Source organism: Elgaria multicarinata, chromosome 17, assembly GCF_023053635.1.
Source record: "Elgaria multicarinata webbii isolate HBS135686 ecotype San Diego chromosome 17, rElgMul1.1.pri, whole genome shotgun sequence".
NCBI classification, from domain to species: Eukaryota; Metazoa; Chordata; class Lepidosauria; order Squamata; family Anguidae; genus Elgaria; species Elgaria multicarinata.
Window position 1 is genome coordinate 1689090 of NC_086187.1, and position 24919 is coordinate 1714008.

At 41.8% G+C, this 24919-nt stretch overlaps 2 protein-coding genes across 2 annotated transcripts in view; both read right to left on the reverse strand.

Moving 5' to 3' along the window:
- KDM8 (lysine demethylase 8) overlaps window positions 1-24919 on the reverse strand; it is a 402374-nt gene that overhangs the window by 314558 nt on the left and 62897 nt on the right. The window lies entirely within an intron of this gene.
- IL4R (interleukin 4 receptor) overlaps window positions 1-24919 on the reverse strand; it is a 68446-nt gene that overhangs the window by 32368 nt on the left and 11159 nt on the right. Inside the window, exon 5 of the mRNA XM_063143411.1 lies at window positions 12820-12977. Coding sequence (XP_062999481.1) covers window positions 12820-12977 — 158 coding nt within the window. The remainder of the gene's footprint in view (window positions 1-12819; window positions 12978-24919) is intronic.

Consider the following 24919-nt stretch of genomic DNA (forward strand, 5'->3'; position numbering starts at 1 on the left):
ACCTTGATCTTTCATTATGTGCGACGTATTGTCGACTTGAATGAACTGAAGCCGGTGAACCATCACGGCTGTAACCATACGGAGGCGTGTGTCGGTATCGAAAGCCTTCGGTATCGACGTATGGTTGCTGTCGGTACCGATGTCCATCAGTATCGATGGGTTCTTCTCGGTACCGAGGGGAAACAGGTTTCTGATCCGCCACAGTGTTATCCACCGAGGAACTTCTGATTTCACCTTCAGAAATTGATGCCTTCACGCCGGGTTCTTCTGTCGGGACCGTAACAATATGGAGCGGCGACGGGACTGGTAAATCAGCAACTGGTGGTGGAGGGTTCGGTACCGACGGTGAGGATGGGGTCGTCCATCTCGGTATCGAGAAAGGCGTCGGTAGCGAAAGCCTCGGTATCGTGCTTACAGCATGCAAGGAAGGTCTCTGTAATGAGAGACTCTGTAATGAGAGCCCCGTCTCGCGCCTCGGTATCGAAGTACTCGGTACCGGGCTCCTCGGTACCGACAAGATCGGTTTCGATGGTTTTTTCTTTCCATCTTTGCCCTTCAATTTGCTCTTTTTTCTCTGAGGATTTTCAGCCTCAGAGTGCTCTCTCACTCTCTTAGAGATCTTCTTTGCCGCCTTTCCTGCGGACTGAGAGGAGGAGGGGGGAACTGCTAAGGTTTCACTCCTTGCCGGAGGATTTTGGGGCATAGACTCCATCTTGTGTGGAGATGCAGAAACGTGAGCCATTCTCGGTTTATCTACTGCCTCCAAAGCCTTTTCCCAGAGAATAGCCCGAAGGCGATCTGCGCGGTTTTTACGTGCTTGCCTTGAGAACTTCAGGCAAAAAGCACAGGACTCCACAACATGAGTCTCCCCCAAGCAGAGCAGGCATAAAGAATGTCCATCTGTTTGTGAAATGTTCTGTCCGCAGTTGGAACACTTCTTGAACAGACCTTGGTGTGCCATAGGCACCAAGACAAGACAAACAACACGAATCCTTTTTTTTTTTTTTTTGATAGGAAAGAATAGAAAACTGTAGAAGCAAGAAAAAGAAGGAAAAATAGACAGATTTTTCAGCTCTGGTATAATAAGAACACACTATACCACAGAGAAGTCTCCAAATGCTGTTAGCCCACAGGCGGTTGAAGAGAACTGAGGGGATTAGGCGGGAACCCCTGAGCATGCTCAGTGGATGGTGGGGGAGGGGTTCCCGCCTAAAAAGTTTTCAGCTTGAGAAGTTTCTGACCTGGCCCTGCGCAGGCGCAGAGCCCATATGTGTGATGCACAGAGACCATGAAGAAGAAACATTTCTCACCGGGGCTTTAATTACTTTTATCTGAATTGCTATACTTTTCATAGACCCTGAACTCTTGTTCACTATGGATTGGGTATCTTCATCTTCAACAGCCCAGAGTGCTCGCTGATTATGAGCCGATGATGCCTCTTGGATTTGACCATGTAGCATGGAGATACTAAAATGAAAGCTATGGACATAGAAATCTAGGTGGGGGAGTGGGGGGTTACTTTGGAATTACCCTTGAACCTATGATTTATTATTTATTTATTTATTTTTATTATTATTTATTTATATAGCACCATCAATGTACATGGTGCTGTACAGAGTAAAACAGTAAATAGCAAGACTCTGCCGCATAGGCTTACAATCCAATTTGACTCTTGGATTTGATAGACCTTGACCCATGTAGCACAGAGGTACCAACAAAGATCCGTGCATATGGATTTACTTACAGCTTTTCTAGAACCCTTGTCTTTGATTGGATGGGATGGTTTACTCTAAAAAGGCAATATTTAATGTTTGTACACTCTCATGTCCAATATATAATATTTATATAAATGCACAGAGTATCCTAAGGAAGGACCTGGGGAAGGGTCTGAAACGTGTTGGAGTTCTTTCATTACATTCAACACCCTTTTTTCTACCCCTCTGTGCTTGGCTCTTTGAAGGCAGGGAGAAGAGCCTATTAGCCAGTTTGTGGGTCTGCTATTTCCCCCAGCGTAGCCCAATCCCCATGCCTGAGAAAGAATCCAGAAAAGGTACCATCAAAGGGAAACCATTTTGCTACAGCAGAAGGATTCCTGCATTGAGCAGGGGGACTAGATGGCCTTGTAGGCCCCTTCCAACTCTGCTATTCTATGATTCTATGATTCTAAGGAGTGGGGCAAACACTGTGTCTTCTGGTTTAGATGTGTCTTCTTTAATTGGAAAGATTCTGCTTGCTTTGGCTAACAGAGCTAAGAAAGATTCCACTGAAAAAAAAATGTTTGGGGGTCAGGAGAACCCAATTCTTCCTCTGACAGGTCACCTTCCTCCCCATTGCTGGAACCAGAGGCATCCTTATCTTTGTCTGAAGAGAGGGGGAATGGATCTCCGTGGCATTTCTTGCAGAGTTTGGGCAATTTAGGTGCCTTGGGGGAGGAGGCTGACATCGGTGGGCTGGAAGACCGGGAATCATATAAGGATTCCCAAAGCCTCTAGTGCTCTCTTTAATTTGTGTGTTTAGAAAGGCCTTTACAGCCATGCCTGCTTTTCCTACTTTTCCGCTTGTGCTTTCTACAGGGGGAAGAACTGAGTCAGACCATGGGTCCCACTAGCCCAGTATTGTCGACACTGACCAGCAGCAACAACTCTCCAGGGTTTCAGGAAGGATTCTTTCCTTGCCCTACCTGGAGATGCTGCTGGGGATCAAACCTGGTACCTCCTGCCTGCAAAGCAGGTGCTCTGAGCTCTGCATGCTCCCACTGAGCTATGGACCCTCCCTACACAGAGCTATGGATTTACCCTAACCTGATACTTCCTGAGCCATCCTTTGGCAAAATTGCACCTCCGCCCAGGGAAGCTCTGCATTAGGGGATTGTATTTCTGCATGACTCACCCCCACCTGGCTCTGGCGCTCTTGTTTCATACCAAAACCCTTTGATACTGGCGAGACGGGCTGGGCTGGGAGCTTGAAACTTCTTCCTCCGGTCTCCCCCTGCACTGTCTGAAAGGGAAGGGGGTTGGACCTGAGTGTGGAGGCTGTTGGAATCCTGGAATGGATTCAGATTTTTCTTTTTCCATATTTCTGGACTGATCTGCAAATCCTGGATAAAGTGTGGAGTCAGCAAAAGACTATCACTGAAAAGGTCAACTTTGCAGATGTGCTTAATTGAATAATTGGACTATGACATAGTGTGAATTTTCTATTAGTGCAAATAATGTGTAGCATCATTTGTACTGTAAAGTGTATATAAAGAGTGTTTTGGAATCACTTTAACCATTTTAAATGATCACTCTTGTTCCTGTGAAAGCTGTTGTTAACTGTATATCTTATGACCATATGTGAGTATTGATTGTCCATTGTTTTTGCCATAACGAAGTTATTTTGTGCCAGTAAAGTATTTATTTTTGTACACTACAAACAAAAATTCTCTGCCTTACAATTCTTGAGTCTTTGCTGTATTTCATAGTTAAGATCCGCTGTTACTCTGCTATCACTGTGAGTCTGTTTAAACAGCAAGTTTATGTTCAGTGATTACCCTGACAGGTTATGGGCCCAGTAACCCAGACTGGACATAACTCTAAATCTTAACAGAGAAACAGTAAGACTTGATAAGGAGAGTGAAACTGTGTGTTGACTGAAAACCCTGGAAGCATTACTTGTTGAAAGAACGTTTGGGATTTAGACAAAGGAAAAGGCTACTTCAAATAGTCTATTGTCTTGTAAAGAGTCACAGGGAATCTGGCAAAAGTTGTTTTTGAATTTGAAAAGGGTTACTGAGGTTTTAAGCCGGTCAGTCCCTAAAAAGTAATTCAAACAACTGTAAAACTGCAAATTGCCATCTTGGCCCTGTGGGGAAGAAGAAGGACCGAGGGGATAGGAGCAGGCAGAAGTAACATCGGGGCCTGCTCCTGCTGGACTCTTCCCCCCCCCCAGGGCAAACTGCCATCTTGGCCCTGTGGGGAAGAAGAAGGACCGAGGGGACAGGAGCAGGCAGAAGTAACATCGGGGCCTGCTCCTGCTGGACTCTTCCCCCCCCCCAGGGCAAACTGCCATCTTGGCCCTGTGGGGAAGAAGAAGGACCGAGGGGACAGGAGCAGGCAGAAGTAACATCGGGGACTGCTCCTGCTGGACTCTTCCCCCCCCCCACAGGGCAAACTGCCATCTTGGCCCTGTGGGGAAGAAGAAGGACTGAGGGGACAGGAGCAGGCAGAAGTAACATCGGGGCCTGCTCCTGCTGGACTCTTCCCCCCCCCCCACAGGGCAAACTGCCATCTTGGCCCTGTGGGGAAGAAGAAGGACCGAGGGGACAGGAGCAGGCAGAAGTAACATCGGGGCCTGCTCCTGCTGGACTCTTCCCCCCCCCACAGGGCAAACTGCCATCTTGGCCCTGTGGGGAAGAAGAAGGACCGAGGGGACAGGAGCAGGCAGAAGTAACATCGGGGCCTGCTCCTGCTGGACTCTCTCTCTCTCTCTCTCTCTCTCTCTCTCTCTCTTTCTCCTCCCTCCCTCCCTCCTTGACTCCTTTTCCTTGTGTGTCATGTCTTTATTAGATTGTAAGCGTGAGGGCAGGGACTGTCTTTTTTGCTAAGTGTAAGCCGCTCTGAGAGCCTTTTTTGGCTGAGGAGTGGGGTATAAGTATGATAAATAAATAAATAAAAAATAAAAGGGTTGAGAGAAAATCCAACCAAAGTTAAAGTTATGGCAATTCAATTGGGAAGCAATGTATCAATGGAACTACTCACTGATGTAAATTTTCTTACATGGTCTTTCAAGACTGAAATGAGCTTGAGAAATCAAGGGCTTTGGGAAGTGGTAGTTAATCTACCCGATGAAGGCTTGAATGCAGCGGAACGATTAGAGTGGGCTCGTCTTTCAGAGCGGGCTAAGGCTCATATAATTCTTTGTATGAGGAATGATCAGCTATTCTATGTAAATAGAGAGGATGCTGTTCATGAAATTTGGACAAAGTTGCGCCAGGCATATGTAAGAGAATCAGCTGGATCTCGAATCAGCCTAACGCGCAGAATGTACAGGACATTGTTGAAAAAAAATGGCGATGTGGGAAAACATTTGCAGGAGCTGCGAGAGTGTTTTCAAAGTTTGGCATCGGCCGGTTTAATTATCTCAGAAGAGATGAAAGTGTACATTGTATTGTCCAGCTTGCCTCCGTCCTGGGACGTGTTGGTAACAACATTAGAAGGAATGCTTGTAAACCAATTAACCCTGAATTATGCGTGTGGAAAGTTGATTGAGGAACAACAGAGGAGACGCATAAGATCTGAAGCTGCGAGCTCAAGCAGCAAGGCAGACGCATTAATACAATAGTCTGGGAACGAAGGGGCTAAGACTGTTAATGTAAAAAGAGAGGAAAGTGAATTGGCATATTCAATCTCTAAAAAGCCCAAGCTGCAAAAGACAGTTGTTTGTTGGAGATGCGGATTAAAGGGGCATACCAGGAAGGATTGTAAGGTTAAACTGCAATCTGAGCAAGTTAAAGAACCAAAGTGGAAGAACGCTTCTTACCAGGGGAAGAAGACGGTTCAGCTGGTTACAGCCGGTGTGAGCGAGTTTTCGAGGGAGAGGAAGACAGGAAGGAGTGTCTGGGTCGTAGATTCAGCGTGTTCAGCTGTGATATCTACAAGAAGGGACAGCTTCCTAAACTTCCGAGAATCTTCAAAGAAAAGGATAGCTCTGACGGCTCGTGTCTCGAAACAAGTGGTGAAGGAACGTGTCAAGTTGAATCCTTGAATGAAAGCTTTACTAATGCTCTTTTTGTCCCCAATTTGAGTTATTCTCTTTTAGGAGTTTCTAATCTGACGGAGAAAGGCTTCTCTGTATTTTTTGAGAAGGGGAAGTGTCTTATTTCTAAGCACGGAGAGCTGAAGGGGACGGCTAGTCTGAGAAATGGTTTATTTTTTCTGGACGGAAGCCAACAAGCAGAAGAGGAAAAGAAAATTTCTTCAGGTTGTATACTTAATTTACCTCCTCACGAAAGTTGTATCCACTTATTTCACCGGAGACTGGGACACATTAATTTTAAGTCTCTTAATAAAACTCTCAGTTTATCTGGAGGAGTGAAAGTCAAGAGCTGCCAGAAATTTCTGGACTGTGCTGTTTGCAAGGTTGCCAAATCCTGAATTGCCAATATTCCAAAAGTGAGACACTGGAGACATGAAGACGTTCTTGGAATGATTTATATGGCTATCACTGGGCCGTTTCCAGAAAGTTATGGGAAGGCTAAATATGCTCTGGTCATGCTAGATGACAAAACGCGTTACTCTTGGGTTTATTTGTTGAAACGTAAATCTCAAGTGTTAGACACGGTGAAGGGATGGGTTAAGAAAACCGAAAGAGGCTTGCTAAAGCAAATTCAGAGCTTTTTCACGGATAGGGGTGGAGAGTTTAGAAGCCAGCAGTTTGATGATTTTTGCAGGAAGTCTGGAATATCTCATAAATTTTCAGATGCAAGATCGGCTTGGCAAAATGGAAATATTGAGCAAAGGATCGGAGTCCTCAAGTCAAAAATGGAATGCCTTATGAAGGATGCCAGTGCAGAACCCCAACTCTGGGGAGAAGAGTTTGTTGCTGCCAATTATTTGTGCAACAGGACCTGGACTTCATCAATTAACAATATTCCTTTCTCCTTGATTTTTGGAAAAACTCCTAGTTTGAAGCATATCAGAATCTGGGGATCTTTTGCCACGGTTAATGTTCCTTTAGCTCAAAGGAGACAGTTAGGTCCAAAGGCAATTAGGATGAGATTCATTGGTTATGAAAATGGGAGTTGGAGGTTTTTGCTGAAAGGAGGAAGAGTTTTTGTTACAAAAAGTGCAAATTTTGCTGAACAAAATTGGGAAGCTATCCATGATATTCCTGGAATTTAAATAGCAAACAAACTTTTGATCCTGTGCCTGTTGAAGCAGAAAAAGAAAAAGAGCAGACAGAGCAAGAAGAAGAAAGAGAAATTCCTCGCTGGTCTCAAAGAGTTAACAAAGGCGTACCTCCCAATAGGTTTCAGGCTTGTAATGTGAGCTTTGAGCCTAATTTGTATGCAGAGGTTAGAAGCTTAGGTTCTTTTGAAAGGAAACAATGGGAGTGTGCCATGGAGAGTGAGCTGCAAAGTCTGAAAGATAACAAAGTTTTTGAAGAAGTTGTCTTGCCTCCAGGGCAAAAGTCTTTGACTTGCCGGTGGATTTTTAAGAGCAAGCAACTTGAAAACGGGGCTCGTCTCGTCGCCAAGTGATTTAGTTAGGATAGGGAGGGACTTTAACATCAATTTTCTCTATTGTGAAATCAGAAACTTTACTCTTTGTGCTTATTCTATGTAGTAAAACAAAATCAGCCTGGAATGTCTAAAAAGAATCTTAAGGTATCTCGAAGGAACCTTGGAGCACTGGTTAAATTTTTCTGCAGAGTCAGATGAGATTTTTTTGTGCTATTTTTGATTCAAGTTGGATTGGCTGTACTGAAGATAGAAAAGCAATGTTTGGATGTTGATGTTTGGAAGTAAGCCAAAATCATGGAAATCCAAGAAGCAAGAGTTTTGTGGCGAATTACTAAAAGGCTAAGTATTGTGCTGGTGAGTGGTAAAGTTACTTGACTGATCCAGCAAATAAAGGACTTTAAGGTCCCAGTGGTGAAGCCAGTGACTGTTAAAGTTTAAAACACATAGTCTTCTGTGAGTCCCAGAATAATTTGGCTGACGTCTTTACAAAACTGTTAGGAGCCATCAAACACTGGGAGATTTGTGAAACGTTAGGTTTCAGGCAGGGCTGAAAAGTGATTGATTGTACAAATGATTTTTGTTATGAAATATATGCAAAAGTAAAATGAAGGGGTGTTGGAATCCTGGAATGGATTCAGATTTTTCTTTTTCCATATTTCTGGACTGATCTGCAAATCCTGGATAAAGTGTGGAGTCAGCAAAAGACTATCACTGAAAAGGTCAACTTTGCAGATGTGCTTAATTGAATAATTGGACTATGACATAGTGTGAATTTTCTATTCGTGCCAATTATGTGTTGCATCATTTGTACTGTAAAGTGTATATAAAGAGTGTTTTGGAATCACTGTAACCAGATTAAATGATCACTCTTGTTCCTGTGAAAGCTGTTGTTAGCTGTATATCTTATGACCATATGTGAGTATTGATTGTCCATTGTTTTTGCCATAATGAAGTTATTTTGTGCCAGTAAAGTATTTATTTTTGTACACTACAAACAAAAATTCTCTGCCTTACAATTCTTGAGTCTTTGCTGTATTTCATAGTTAAGATCCGCTGTTACTCTGCTATCACTGTGAGTCTGTTTAAACAGCAAGTTTATGTTCAGTGATTACCCTGACAGAGGCAGCTTGGGCCTTCTCCAGCCTTGTGATGAAGAGTGTGCTGACTTCTGAGGTTTCTGCCCACCCCTAGCCTTGTGATGGAGGTATGCCATGTTGGGCTCTGGAGCTGCACCAGAAAAGGCTGCTGCTCACTCACCAGTGCAACGGAGCTGTTGCGTCCTTTCTCCTAGCACAACGAACTGCGGAGAGTCCCTGGTCCTCTGAAATCTGCAGGAAAGAGGCGGGGGTGGGGGTCCTGCAGGGGAAGGAATGTGTTTCTCACTGTCCCTGGCTGAGGAAGGGGAAGGAGGAGAGAGGATAGGCTAGACAGAAGGATACAGATAAAAAAAGGGGGAAAGGAGAGACCCCTATAAACAAAATATATGCTGAGCTCTTAGAAGCACTAGCCAGATCCAACAGCTCTGTTCACTAGGCTCCTCACCCCAGGACCTGCCTGCAAGCTCCAGGAGGAGACGCCATGCCAAGGTGAAGAATGCCCTTCATGAGACTCAGGACAATATGTCATCTGCATATTGGTGACAACACACCCCAAATCCCCAGATGATCTCTCCCAGCGGTTCAATATAGATGCCAGGGAGGACAATACCAAACCCTGAGGATCAATGTCCAAGGATTTGAACAAAAGTCCTCCAACATCACCTTCTGAAACTCAAGGAAGGCCTGAAACCCTTTTAAGGTGGTTCCTCCCAAACTCATCCCCACTGAACAGATACTGAATGCTACCAAGAGATCCATGAGGACCAACAGGGATCCACTCCCTCCCACACCACAGGGTAGATCATTTACCAGGATGACCAAAACTTTGACCAAAGCCGCCCTGCCATATTTTGGTAGAAAGGTGGGGTACTAATCAAATAAATAAATAAATAAATCTGTTTCAGTCCCAAACGGTCATTTCACACTAGGATGGATACTGAACAAGAGTAAACAACAGTATCATTGTACTAGAGTCAGGAGTAAACAATGGGATAGCCAGGTTTGCAAGGGCAAATGATTCAGAATTATTAAATCCAAAGCTCAAGAAGGATCTCTCCTAATTGGGCAAACACGCAACAAAATGGCGAAGTTGATCAGCAAAAAGTTCAGAACAAACAAATGGAAAGACTTTTTCACACAAAGTTATGAATGCATTACCATAAATTGGGGCGGTGTAACATGTAATCATGTTTTCAAGCTAAGAGAGCTTGAAAACGTGATTACATCATTGAATGGAGAGGTCACCGGCACGGTTAACTAGCGATGTCAAGGAAACTATTGTAGAAAAGAGGGCTTCCTTTAGAAAATGGAAGTCTTGCCCAAGTGAGGAAAATAAAAGGGAGCACAACCTTGCACAAAGGCATATCTCTAACAACAGCAAGGCCAACAATTAAAAATTCTTTAAATATATCAGAAGCAGGAAACCAGCTAGGGAAGCAGCTGGAGTGCTGGATGACAATGGAGTTAAGGGGAGATTGCAAAGAAGCTGAATGGATTCTTTGCATCGGTGTTCACAGCAGAGGATACAGGACAGATGCCTGTGCATGAACTGATGTTTTCAGGAAGGGAGTCTGAGGAAATGAGGCAAATAGTGGTGACAAAAGATGAAGTTCTCAACCTTACTGACAAATTAAAAGCAAATAAAATTACCAGGTCCGGATGGTATCCATCCTAGACTTCTCAAAGAACTCAAATATGAAATTGCTGATCTTCCAGCCAAAATATGCAACATGTCCCTAAGCTCAGCCTCTGTACCACAGGACTGGAAGATGGCCAATGTAACACCAAATTTTAAAAAGGAATCCAGGGCGGATCTGGGAGATTAGAGACTAGTTAATTTAAGGTCTGTTCAAGATAAATTGCTTGAAAGTATTATTAAAGACAAAATTAGTAAACATATAGAAAGACACGTTCTTCTAAAAACGAATCAGCATGGCTTCGGCAAAGCCAGTCTAATCTTTAAGAGTTCATTAGACAGGCTTTGCAGAATAAACATGTAGACAGGGGTGATCCAGTGGACATTGTTTACTTGGACTTCCAAAAGGTTTTTGATAAAGTCCCTCATCAAAGACTCCTGAGCAAACTTAGTGGTTATGGAATAAGAGGAGAGGTTCTCTTATGGATCAATAACTGGTTAGAGAACAGAAAGCTGAGAGTAGGAATAAATGGTAAATTTTCCCAATGAAAGGAAGTAAATAGGTCCCACATAGATCGGTATTGGGACCAATTCTTTCAAATTGTTCATAAATGATCTGGAATTAGGAGTGAGTAATGAAGTGGCCAAGTTTGCCTATGGCAGCACATTATTCAAGGTGGTTAAAACATAAAGGAATTGTGAGGAGCTCCAAAGGGATCTTTCCAAGCTGGGAGAGTGGGCATCCAAATGGTAGATGTGGTTCAATGTAAGCAAGTAAACAAGAAAGAGATCTTAGGGTTGTGGTGGACACCTTGATGAAAATGTCAACCCAGTGTGCGGCTGCTGTAAAGAAGGCAAACTCCATGTTAGGCATTATTATTATTATTATTATTATTATTATTATTATTATTATTATTATTATTATTTATTTATATAGCACCATCAATGTACATGGTGCTGTACAGAGTAAAACAGTAAATAGCGAGACCCTGCCACATAGGCTTACATTCTAATAAAACCATGATAAAACATTAAGGAGGGGAAGAGAAAGCAAACAGGCACAGGGTAGGGTAAACAGGCACTGGGTAGGGTAAAACTAACAGTATAAAGTCAGAACAAAATCAAGTTTTAAAAGCTTTAGGAAAAAGAAAAGTTTTTAGCTGAGCTTTAAAAGCTGCGGTTGAACTTGTAGTTCTCAAATGTTCTGGAAGAGCGTTCCAGGCATAAGGGCAGCAGAAGAAAATGGACAAAGCCGAGCAAGGGAAGTAGAGACCCTTGGGCAGGTGAGAAACATGGCATCAGAGGAGCGAAGAGCACAAGCAGGACAATAGTGTGAGATGAGAGAGGAGAGATAGGAAGGAGCTAGACAGTGAAAAGCTTTGTAGGTCAACAGGAGAAGTTTATATTGGATTCTGAAGTGAATTGGAAGCCAATGAAGAGATTTCAGAAGTGGAGTTACATGGTCAGAGCGGCGAGCCAAGAAGATGATCTTAGCAGCAGAGTGGTGAACAGAAACCAACGGACTGATGTGAGAAGAAGGAAGGCCAGTGAGAAGAAGTACAGTTTTGGTCACCACCCCGAAAAAAGATATTATAGAGCTGGAAAAAGTGTAGAAAGGGGCAATTAAAATGGGCAATTAAAATGATCAAGGGACGGGAACATTTCCCCTATGAGGGAAGTTTACGACAGCTGGGATTGTTTAGATTGGAAAAAAGGAGGCTAAGGGTAGACATGATAGAGGTGTACAAAATTTGTGAACTGCCCAGAGAGCTTCGGCTATTGGGCGGTATAAAAATGTAATAAATAAATAAATAAATAAATAAAATTTTGCATGGTGTGCAGAACATAGATAGAGAGACATTTTTCTCCCTGTCTCATAATATTAGAGCCCCATTGGGGTCATCCCATGAAGCTGATTGGTAGGAGATTCAAGACAAATAAAAGGAAGTACTTCTTCACACAGTGCATAATGAAACTATGGAATTCACTATGACAAGATGTGATGGCCACAATTTGGATGGCTTTAAAATGGGGTTGGATAAATTCCTGGAAAAGAATGGCTACTAGTCCTGATGGCTATGTGCTATCTCCGGTATTTGAGGCAGTAAGCCTGTGTGCACCAGTTGCTGGGGAACATGGGTGCAAGAGTGCAGTAGCATCCGTGTCCTGCTTGTTGGTCCCTGGTCAACAGCTGGTTGGCCACTGTGTGAACAGAATGCTGGACTAGATGAACTCTCGGTCTGATCTAGCATCAGAACATGAAATCTCTGTGTTGAGGAGCACTCTATCTCTCAATACAAAACACTGGGGACAACAGTCTCCTAATAGAATCTTATAATAGTAGAATTGGAACGGGCCTATAAGGCCATCGAGTCCAACCCCCTGCTCAATACAGGTATCCACCTCAAAGCATACCTGACAAATGGCTGTCCAATTGCCTCTTGAATGCCTCTAGTGTGGGAGAGCCCATGACTTCCCGAGGTCATTGGTTCCATTGTCATATTGCTCTAACAGTCCTTTGTCCTCTGGGCATCTGATTTACCACTGCTGGAGACAAAGTGCTGGACTGGATAGATGGATCTTGGGGTGATCAGCAAGACACTTCTGGCATCCTCCTCCACCTTATTTTTTAGCTGAAGTGAATATTTTTTAACTGAAGTATTTGTGGATTTCCTACTATGTTCAGCATTATTTGAGCAGTTTTCCTTTCACAGGAGATTTGGAGCAAGTCAGATTGTTTCATTACGGCTGTTGAGTGAACAGCTGAAAGTTCCGAGAGACTCTATTTATAACCAGCAGCCAACTTCATGGGGCAATTCCAGACAAATGGAGAGAAGGAAAGGGTACATGTGAGGGCGGCCTACCTCATTCCTTTGGTCTTTGGGCCAATAGGCAACTTCATGTTTGGCCTCCACACCGGAAAGCTTGCTCACTTGTTTGTAGTCCCTTTTCCAGGTGAGGATGAAGGAGCGCCTTTCCTTCTTTTTCTCCACAGTAAGGTTTACAAGGGGCCTGGGCTTCACTGCATTTGTGAAGAAGCAACAGGACAACATCAAGAAATGAGGAGAGATAGGAAATGGGGGGGGGTCCTGCAGGGGAAGGAACAGTCGAATCCAGAAACTCCACCAACAATTTAGGATTACAACCCCACCCTACTCCCACAACCCTTCTCATCTCCATTAGACATCTGGTGATATCTTAAAGATTATAAATGTGAAGGCCAGGAAACCCCTCGGAGGGGGGGGGGACAGAAAAGGAAAAAATCTTTCCCCCTGCTTCTATTCCCTCCCCCTGAAAAATTCCCCCCTGAGGCATGGCTGCCTGAAGGTTTTTTCGGGAGCTGCACAGGCTTTCGGCGAACCACATCAACCTACTACAGTATGTCTGTGGGAGAATCTCCAGACTTTTTCCTCTCGGAAATTAAGAGGGTAGATCGGGGAGGAATTCCTTATAGAATTCAATATAAACTTCTTTTGCTGACATTTAAAGCATGCGGCTTCTTATCTCTCTTCTATCATTTCACTCTACCATCCCCCTCGTATCCTCTGTTCTTCAAATGCTATGTTGCTCTCCTGCCCAAGAATTTCTATCTCTCTTGCCTGGCTTTGCCTGTTCTCTTTGGCTGCCCCATTTGCTTGGAATGCTCTTCCAGAGAATCTACGAACTACGAGTTCCATCTTAGATTTTAAAATGTGTTTGAAAACTCATCTGTTTTCCATAGCTTTTGGTATTTTAGCCTGTTTTACTGTTCTCATTGCTATGATTATTCCTTTATTTCTGTTTTGTGTAATCCCTTCCCCCCTTCATATGTTTTAATGTGATTTTAGACTAAACCTCTAGGTAGGGTATTGCTGTTTTATTTGTATATTCTGTACAGCACCAAGTACATTGTTGGTGCTATATAAATAAATAAATAATTGTGCCAGTTCCAGCCTGAAAGCCCGTGTGCGTGTGTCTTTTGAGGGACTGCAGACTACAGGCGGATAAAGGCTCAAGATAAAACCCCTCGAGAGGTTGATTGCAACTTGTTTCTCAAGGTAAAGGGCAGCATACCTCTAATTCTTTATTAGGCATAATTAGTAATTAACCTCGCAGAGCATTTGGAGCAGCTGTCATGACAGATGGCGATATATGACTTATAGAAGACCAGACAGAATACTTTGAATACTTTGAATTATAACTAGAAAACTATATAACAACTGAATTTGAAACTCAGATAAATTAAAATAATGGAAGATTTTTTTACCTTTAAAGCAGTGGAGGTGGTTAAATACAAACTCCAGATAAGGCAATTTATCTAAAGGGCATTCGAATTCTATGAAGACAAATGGCACTGAGAGCCTGTTTAAAACATTCCACAGATTCCCGGAGCTAACCACAGACTGAAACACTAACAGTACAACAGCGCCATCTGCTGGATTAAGTGGGAAACACTTTGTTCAATGAATGACTTTTATTAGCCTATTATTACAATAGTGCCAGCTGTTTGACGAATGCAGAACTGTAAGAAATGAAATGAAAAGAAACCCCTTAACAGATGCTGGAGATTTTGTAGAGGAAATGCACTATGTCTGGACGCAAGGGTCCAAAATCTAAAAAAGAAGCGGCAGCACCAATTCCAGGTGTAGAGAGTGACCAGACTACTGAAAGAGACTTTTCCACCCAAAAAGAAAATAGAGGAACAGCTGCCTAGCTCCTCAATGCAAGCGGCAGGAACAAGGAGAGGGCCCTTGGACTCTCCTGTCTCGAAGTTGTCAACTGCTGAGCAATTTCAAAAGATAACTGATCTGCTAGAACAGAAGATGGATGGGATCGCTGATAAAATACAAGCTTCGGAAGATAGACTGGAAAAGATAGAAGAAGTCAAAGAGGAACTCAAGGAGGAAGTCCGGGGAACGAAAGAGGAGTTAACACAAGAAATTAGAAAAATGGACAGCGCTCTAAAGAAAGTGACGGAGGAGGTGCAGGCAGTTACAAACAGAGTGGATACATTGGAGACAAAGACGGATGCAACAACTTTAGCCCTGGAACATGAACAGGATTGATGGGTTTTGACGGAACTTCAACTTAAAGAGAGGTTTCTGAGATTTCGTGCAGTTAGTTAGGCGATCAAAGATGGCAAACTCAGAGAGGTGATTGTAAAAACCGTAGCAGAGGCATTGGGTGAATCGGACGATTACGTGGATGATGGTCTACAGAGTGAATTCGGCTTATGCAAAAACAAGAGGATGGCCAGGAGATGTATTGGTCCACTTTGTCAGGAAGACGGTAAGAGATAAAATCCTCCAGATTCATTATGAAAAAAAATGAAAAGCCTTGGCAAAGAAGTTATTATATTGAAGGAGATCCCAATGACAATTCTTCGTAAACGGAAAGATTATTTGTTCTTAACAAATGTTCTTAATGAGAAGATAAGATTCAGATGGGAACTCCCAGAAGGAGTTGTATTTACCTACAAGGGGGAGAGATTCAAGCTAAACTCCTTACAAAAAGCGAGAAACTTCGTGGAAAAATTCAAAGAGGACTCGAAGCGTACCAAATCAGATGGAGAGGAAGGAACGAGCAGAGACAAATAGAAAGATGGATCATAAATTCTTAACGTGTAATGTGAATGGCTCGAATGCCGTTCAAAAGAGGAACAAAGTATTCCACCATCTAAGAAAAAGAAAGTATGATATTATACGTCTACCAAAGACTCATATTAGAAAAAGAGATGTTAAATACTTAACCAATAAAAATCTGGGACTGCAATTTATCTTGGCAAGCTCAAATAAGAAAAATGGTGTAGTTATGTATACAAAGCCACATCTCCATCCAGAACTGATACTGGCAGATGATCAGGGATGATTTTTAGGGGTAAGAATCACTCTTGATGGAGTGTCAATGATGGCCTTGGGAGTATATGCCCCAATGATCGCAAAGCAGAATTTTATGAAGGACTCCTGTCCAAATTGAGAGATTTACACTTCAAGAGTTGGTGTTTGATGGAAGACTGGAATGGAGTTATTCTACCACAGATGGATAGAACATCAGAAAAAATGATAAAATGTAGCCAAGGAAAACTTCCAAAATGTCTTTTTGACCTGATGGACAATTTGGGGCTGGTGGATGTGTGGAGATTACGAAATGGCTCATCTAAAGAATATACCTTTTTCTCAGAAAGGCATAAGTCCCACTCAAGAATTGATAAGATTTTGACAACCAGAGAATTTTTCACCAATGTCAAGAAAATAGAGATACTACCTAAATCTTTTTCAGATCATAACCCGATATCAATGAACTGTAGAAGAGAAAGAAACACATTCAGACGGAGAATTAATGAAATGTTATTACATGATAATAATATAGTTCATAAAATAAAGAAGAAATTAAAATAATACTTTGAACTGAATATGGATAAAGGAATGGAGATGAGAATGGTTTTGGATGTCAGTAAAGAATTTGTGAGGAGACAATTTATCCAACAGAATCGCCAACTCAAAAAGAAAAGAGAGGAAAGACACAGAAGATATTGGAGGAGATTAAAAAAAGAGAACAATTAAAGCAGGATCCAGGAAAGAAGAATACTTTGCAACAAATTAAAATGCTACAGCAACAACTATCTATGTTAGTAACAAGAGAAATGCAAATAAAGCTAAACTATGTGAAACAGAGAGAATTTGAGTTAGCAAATAAACCAGGAAAATGGTTAGCCTACAAGTTGAGAAAAGAAAATGACAGCTAAAATAAAAGATAGTGGAGTAGAACTTACACAGGCCAAGGCCATCCAGAAAGCTTTCCATAACTATTATACAAGTCTTTATAAAAGACAGGAGAGTTCAACAGAGTTGATGGATAAATATTTAAGAAAACAAAATCTACCAAGAATAATGACAGAACAAAAAAAAAGATTGAACGAACCTATAACGATATGTGAAATAGTGGAGAAAATAAAAAAGATCAAACTTGGTAAATCTCCGGGACCAGATGGGCTCTCTGGCCTCTACTATAAGAAATGTGAGGAGGAATTGCTGCAACCATTACAAGCGACAATGGAATTCTATACTGATGAGGGGGAAGATCCCAGACTGCATATATAATGCTTATACCAAAAAAAGGACAAGACACAACCATGACTAAGAATTACAGACCAATATAGTTACTTAACAATGATTATAAACGAAGGTACTACAAGGCTTTATTCATTATTATTATTATTATTATTATTATTATTATTATTATTATTTATTTATATAGCACCATCAATGTACATGGTGCTGTACAGAGTAAAACAGTAAATAGCAAGACCCTGCCGCATAGGCTTACATTCTAATAAAATCATAATAAAACAATAAGGAGGGGAAGAGAATGCAAACAGGCACAGGGTAGGGTAAACAGGCACAGGGTAGGGTAAAACTAACAGTATAAAGTCAGAACAAAATCAAGATTTAAAAGCTTTAGGAAAAAGAAAAGTTTTTAGCTGAGCTTTAAAAGCTGAGGTTGAACTTGTAGTTCTCAAATGTTCTGGAAGAGCGTTCCAGGCATAAGGGGCAGCAGAAGAAAATGGACGAAGCCGAGCAAGGGAAGTAGAGACCCTTGGGCAGGCGAGAAACATGGCATCAGAGGAGCGAAGAGCACGAGCTGGGCAATAGTGTGAGATGAGAGAGGAGAGATAGGAAGGAGCTAGACAGTGAAAAGCTTTGATCATGAAGATCAAAGTAGCTTTTTACCAAAAAGCCATATGAGAGATAATGTCAGAGTGGTGCTTAATATAGTGGAATATCTGGAAAAGCATCCTGAAAAACAAGCAGCACTGATATTTGTAGATGCAGAAAAAGCCTCTTAATTGGAACTTCCTGTTTAAGATTTTGGAATAAGCTGACTTTGGAGAGAATTTCATCAAATGGGTGAAGTCAATCTATAACCTCCAGAAAGCGCATATTATTGTTAATGGAGACCTTACAAGTTCATGTGACGTACAAAGAGGGACAAGACAGGGCTGCCCTTTGTCACCTTTATTATTTATTTTGGTGTTGGAAGTCCTGAATCGAGATATAAGACGAGCGAATTAGTGGAATAAAGATTAAAAAAGAGACCTATAAACTGAGGGCTTTTGCAGATGATCTGGTTATTACACTGGAAGACCCTCTAAAAGGAATTGAGACTCTGATGAGTAAGTTGAAAGAGTTTGGAATAGTAGCAGGCTTCAGGGTCAACAAGCAGAAAACGAAAATACTAACTAAGAACATGGAAATACAAGAACAAAGAAAACTGACATAGAAGATAGGTTTTAAAATTGAGGAAAAGGTAAAATATTTAGGAGTTGTACTGACAAATACGAATTGTATGTTATTTGCTAATAATTATGTCAAGGTTTGGAATGATGTTAAAAATGACCTAGCTAAATGGGATAAAGTGTGATTGTCTCTTTTGGGAAGAATTGCCATGATAAAAATGAATGTATTGCCAAGAATGTTATTTCTGTTCCAAACAGTGCTTATTGTAAAAGGGGATGCACCATTCAAGCAATGGCAGAGAGATAAATCTAGATTTATTTGGCAAGGGAAAAAGCCGAGGGTAAAAATTAAAGTTTTACAAGATGCCAAAGAAAGGAGGTCTGGGATTACCAGGTCTGAAATTGTATTGCTCTGCCTGTTGCTTGGTGTGGATGAAAGAGTGGGTCGTGTTGGTGAATAGACGAGTATTAGAGTTGGAGGGACATGATATAAGATTTGGGTGGCATGGATATTTGTGGTATGAGAAAGCTAAGGTCAATGTGGATTTTAATAGTCATTTTGTCAGACGTACAATTTTGAATGTATGGAAGAAATATACATTGACATTATGTCAGAAAATACCAATGTGGGTTTTGGCCCAGGACCTTTTACAGAAGAGAGTTGTCTAGTGGACATAAATGGTTTAAGTACAGGGATGTCTCGGAGATGTCCCAAGGAGATTTTAAATAAAAACAAGAGAAGTGTTGTTAAAAGAGGGCCATATATGCCAATGGTTTTCTTACTTACAGATTATGGAAAAGTGACATAAAAGAAGGGGCATTTGAGCAAACAAAGTCATTGTTTGAATAAGCACTATGTACTAACGAAGAACATGTTATTTCCAAGGTATATAAACCTGGAGACAGAGAAGGAACAAACAAAAGATCGTTTGGTAAAATGGGGAAATAATTTTGGGTATACGATCCCAATGGAACTATGGAAAAACATGTGGACAAAAGGTTTAAAATATACATTAAGTACTAGACTTAAGGAGAATTTTTATAAGATGATGTATAGATGGTATATGTCTCCTTCAAAGCTAGCGAAAATGTATAGGGGTTGTTTGGGAGACTGTTGGAAATGTGAAGAACAAGAAGGAACCTTTTACCACATGTGGTGGTCGTGTAAAAAAGCAAAAACTTTTTGGGTTAAAATCCACTCATTAATGCAATTTTTTTAAAGATAAATATAAAAATGAAACCAGAAGTATTTTTGCTTGGACTTATCGATGATCAACTAAAAGAAAAAGAAGTTATTTCAACGTACGACAACAGCGCTCAGACTATTATATGCACGATACTGAAAAAAAACACCCAAGTACCACCAAAAGAAGAATGGCTTCTGAAGGTGTTGGAGTTGGCGGAGATGGTGAAATTCACAGAATCATAGAATAGTAGAGTTGGAAGGGGCCTATCCAACCCCTTGCTCAGTGCAGGAATCCACCCTAAAGCATCCCCGACAGATGCTTGTCCAGCTACCTCTTGAATGCCTCTAGTGTGGGAGAGTCCACAACCTCCCTAGGTAACTGGTTCCATTGTCGCACTTCTCTAACATTCCTCTTTTGAACGGCATTCAACAATTAGCGGCGTTAGTAAGAGAAAAATGAACAACTTCATTTGCAATGGACTGGAAACTTTTATAGAGTATATACAAGAATTGCAAAAGAACGATTTGTTTGTATGTGGATTCTATACATAATTTGTGATTGCTTTTTGAGGTTTTTTCTTTTTTATGTAATTCTGAGCTGGCTAAAAAGTAATAATTGATAGTCTACGTCTGACATGAAGATCGCTTCAAATGGAGTATAGCCTTATGTATATGTGTTTTTATCAGATGTATTGTATGTGATGTATTGTATGTGATGTTATGTATTCTGTATTTTGTATTGTTTCCCTCTTTCCCTTTTCCTCATGTGTTTTGCTTTTGTAGAAACTAATAAAAGTATTGAAATTCGAAAAAAAATTGGAAGAATTGAACAACTTTGGGTTATGAAATATTTTCTTTTACAATGATGAACACAACATTTAAGAGAAGGTATTTATACATTGCTACTGAGCCATTACTCCCCCAAATGATTTCTAAAAAAACATGTAATAAAACTTTCTATAGAAAGATTCGAGATGTAAAATTTCTGTACGTACTTACAAACAGTAAAACAATATTAGATCTAAAGAGTTCGTAGGGCACATTGCAAGTAAGGCCTGTGCGTATATTTAATATAAAACAGTTAAAATATTAGATACTTGTACCAATGTCTGCAGAAATTATTTACAACAGGTTGTCCTGTGTCTATACATTGGCGACTAGATTGGATGAGCTGAAGGCCATGTTTTTTTAATGTGGTGGTGTTAGATTTGTATTTGCAACAGCTACAATGTCCACATGGGTGATGGCCCCTAGGCATGGCTGCACCTGCTAAAATGTTAGGTGGGCATTCCCTGTGCTCACTGAAATCACTCCTGACCAGCATACAGTCGTGTGAAAAAGAAAGTACACCCTCTTGGAATTGTATGATTTTACATATCAAGACATAATAACAATCATCTGTTCCTTAGCAGGTCTAAAAATTAGGTAAATACAACCTCAGATGAACAACAACACATGACATATTACACCGTGTCATGATTTATTTAACAGAAATAAATTTTTCTGTTCTCTCAAAAGATCAGCTTGTGGTTGTTTTTTTATCTGCCTTGGTAAATTATTCTTGCCGTGTAGCCTGTCTCTCAGTTGTTTGGACAATGTGCAAGATTCCTGTCTGAACACAGGTATCATTGGGTTAGTTACTCCTGAGTCTTACAAACTGCCCGTATGGGAGGTTTTCCCCTAACAATCTCCACAGGGGCTAAATAAGGAGTTAGAATTTTTAGCAGTCCTGTAACTGCCTGGAAGTTTTGAGACATTCCCTGGTGTTTGTAGATTAGTCCAGATACGAGAAGACCTTGAGTAAATTGCCCCGCCATGGCAACACTTGTAAGAAACTCAAAGAAAAAACGTGTCCAATGGTATCTCTACCTATAAAGTGGAAAATATGTGTGTGTCATGTATGTCCTGAAATGTTTACCCACTTCCACATATGGTACTCCCTTAATGCTGTTCGAGAGTCTTGTGTGGCGGAGAGTGGTAAGCGGCAGTTACTGTAGCCGAAACTCTCCCCATGGCCTAAGTTCAATCCCAGCAGAAGCTGGTTCTCAGGCAGCTGGCTCAGGTTGACTCAGCCTTCCATCCTTCTGAAGTCGGTAAAATAAGTACCCAGCTAGCTAGGGGAAAGGTAACTGCGACTGGGGAAGGCAATGGCAAACCACCCCGTTACAAAGTCTGCCAAGAAAACGTCAGCGAAAGCAGGCGTACCTCTAGGAGTCAGCAATGACTCAAGTGCTTACATGAGAGGTTCCTTTCCTTTCCTTTCCTTTCCTTTCCTAATGCTGTTCACCCAGACAGGTCTTTGTGTACATGAATCAGAAAAAATCTAAAAATATGAATTTTTGGGTTTTAAGTATTTTTAAAGAATTTAATAAAAAACCTAGGTTTACGCCTACAATTCCCAGCATGCCTTGGATGGAACTCCCAGCATGCCTGTGGTGGGAGGCCAGACTTACTGGCCTTTGGAGGCCACTGTGATTCCTAAGGTCAGTCTCAAGCAGTCAACCCAATTCTACATAAAAGGAAACAACCCACATAAATGGGCTGCATCCATTTGCGGTGCCTCCTCCCACCTGCCATGTGTGGTTTTAAAACCGTAACTACATACAACAGCATGTCTTTGAGAGGCCGAACTCTGGACATTCTCCAAGGCACCCCATCCTGATATCGGTTTTCTCAGAAGCACACGTGCAGCGTTCACCCTTAAGAGGGAGGGAGGGAAGGAGAAAAGGGAAGCACTCTGCGCATGCCCAGAAACAGGCTTGATGAAGTGGGACAAGTGCCCGGCCCAGTCCTGGCCATTCAGTACAGGATCCTGATGGAGCACTTTGTGGGTGAGAAGTAAGGGCTGAGGCAGTCCCAGCAGGACTTGGCTGGAGTTGTGCGCGTCCAGTGACAGCCGCTTATCTCCACTTCTTGGCGATGTTAGTTCTCATTGCTGTGTCAAGGAGCAGCATCAGCCACAAGAGGGGGAAACCACTCTCAGAGGACATGGGCACCTGAGGAATGCCAAAGGCATACTGGGAGGTGTAATATTGGTATCACTATCTCTCAGTCCTAACTCGGCCCCCGCTAACTGACTTTCCCCAATTGCCACTAACTCCGCCCACCATTCCATTCTAGCCTCAGCTGTCAGTCATTCCTCCATTCACTCTTCTACTTCAATATACTTGGGCGGGGGTGAAGATTTATCAGGCTGTGGGAGCCGTCATAGAATCATAGAATAGCAGAGTTGGAAGGGGCCTATAAGGCCATCGAGTCCAACCCCCTGCTCAATGCAGGAATCCACCCTAAAGCATCCCTGACAGATGGTTGTCCAGCTTCCTCTTGAATGCCTCCAGTGTGGGAGAGCCAACAACCTCCCTAGGTAACTGATTCCATTGTCGTACTGCTCTAATAGTCAGGAAGTTTTTCCTGATGTCCAGCAGCACTCTGGGAGGATCGAGAATAGATCCTGGCCCTCCTCTGTGTGACAACCTTTTAAGTATTTGAAGAGTGCTATCATGTGTCCCCTCAATCTTCTCTTCTCCAGGCTAAACATGCCCAGTTCTTTCAGTCTCTCTTCATAGGGCTTTGTTTCCAGACCCCTGATCATCCTGGTTGCCCTCCTCTGAACACCCTCCAGCTTGTCTGCGTCCTTCTTGAATTGTGGAGCCCAGAACTGGATGCAATACTCTAGATGAGGCCTAACAAGGGCTGAATATAGAGGAACCAGTACCTCACGTGATTTGGAAGCTATACTTCTATTAATGCAGCCCAAAATAGCATTTGCCTTTCTTGCAGCCATATCGCACTGTTGGCTCCTATTCAGCTTGCGATCTACAACAATTCCAAGATCCTTCTCGTTTGTAGTATTGCTGAGCCAAGGATCCCCCATCTTGTAACTGTGCATTTGGTTTCTATTTAATGAATGTAGAACTTGGCATTTATCACTATTAAATTTCATTCTGTTGTTTTCAGCCCAGCACTCCAGCCTATCAAAATCGCTTTGAAGTTTGTTTCTGTCTTCCAGGGTATTAGCTATCCCACGCAATTTGGTGTCATCTGCAAATTTGATAAGCGTTCCATGCACCTCCTCGTCCAAATCATTAATAAAAATGTTGAAGAGCACTGGGCCCAGGACTGAGCCCTGCGGTACCCCACTCGTTGCCTCTCCCCAGTTTGAGAAGGTTCCATTTATAAGTACTCTTTGAGTCCGATAGTGTAGCCAACTGTGAATCCACCTAATAGTTGTTCCATCTAGCCCATTTTTAGGTAGTTTGTTAATCAGAATACTATGGGGCACTTTGTCAAAAGCTTTGCTGAAGTCAAGATATATGACGTCCACAGTATTCCCACAGTCCACAAGGGAGGTTACCTGAACCCTTAACTATTTGTTTAACAATCTCAAACTGCAATCCTGCCCCCTCAACTTCTACTTCACTTTTTCCAGGGGGGTCATAGACCCACTTTTGGGAGAAGACTGAGTCAAAGTAGGAATTGAGCACTTTAGCCTTTTCTTTGTCATCTGTTATCAATTTGCCATCCTTATTAAGCAGTTGAACCACCATTTCTTTCCTCTGTCTTTTACTACTCACGTATCTGAAGAAAGCCTTTTTATTGCTTTTAGCATCCCTCGCTAATCTCAGCTCATTCTCAGCTTTAGCCTTCCTGACGCCATTTCGGCACTTCTGCTCCACCTGTCTGTACTCTTCTTTTGTAGCCCTGCCTCTGGGCAGAAGGCATGCTGCGAGTTGTAGTTTTTGTTTTCTGTGGGGTCAAGGAAAATCATAGAATCATAGAATAGTAGAGTTGGAAGGGGCCTATACGGCCATCGAGTCCAACCCCCTGGACAACACCTGCAAGACGGCCCTGGCTAGGTGTTGGGGGAGAGAGAGAGAGAGAGAGAGAAGAAACTAATTTAATTTGTTTTAAAGTTACCTCACCTTGCAAGGTTGTTATGAGGGTAAGGGGGGGCGAATGAATTTAAGTTGTTTAAAGGTTAACTCACAGACCTAGCACCAGCCTACTACTTTAAGATGGTGGATCTGGGCAATGCTGGGTATATTTTTAGGATTGCATCTTTTTTAGCTGGTAGAAAGGGTGTTGTGTGTCCTGATTGTTTTTGAAGTTTAGACGGCTGCTCCGCCAAGGCATGTTGGGAGGTATAGGCTTTTCAGGTAAAACAAAAAATGTGGTTATCACAAAGCTCTAATTTAAAATACTGTTCTTATTAACACAATTTTCCATTTATTCTAATGAAACAATTTACTAACTCAACCAAACTAAAAAAGCCAAACTAAATAAGTTGCATAGAAATTTATTATATATCAAACAATTGTTATAAATATTATTCACGGACCTGAGCTAATACAAAATATAGCCTTCAGCTCATCCCATCTAGTTACCAGTGTATAGACATAAGACAACCTGTTGTAAATAATTTCTGCACATAGGTACAAGTACCTAATATTTTAATTGTTTTATACTAAATATATGCACAGGCCTTACTTGCAATGTGCCCTATGAACTCATTAGATGTAATATTGTTTTATTGTTTATAAGTATGGACAGTCCGTGCTTGCAA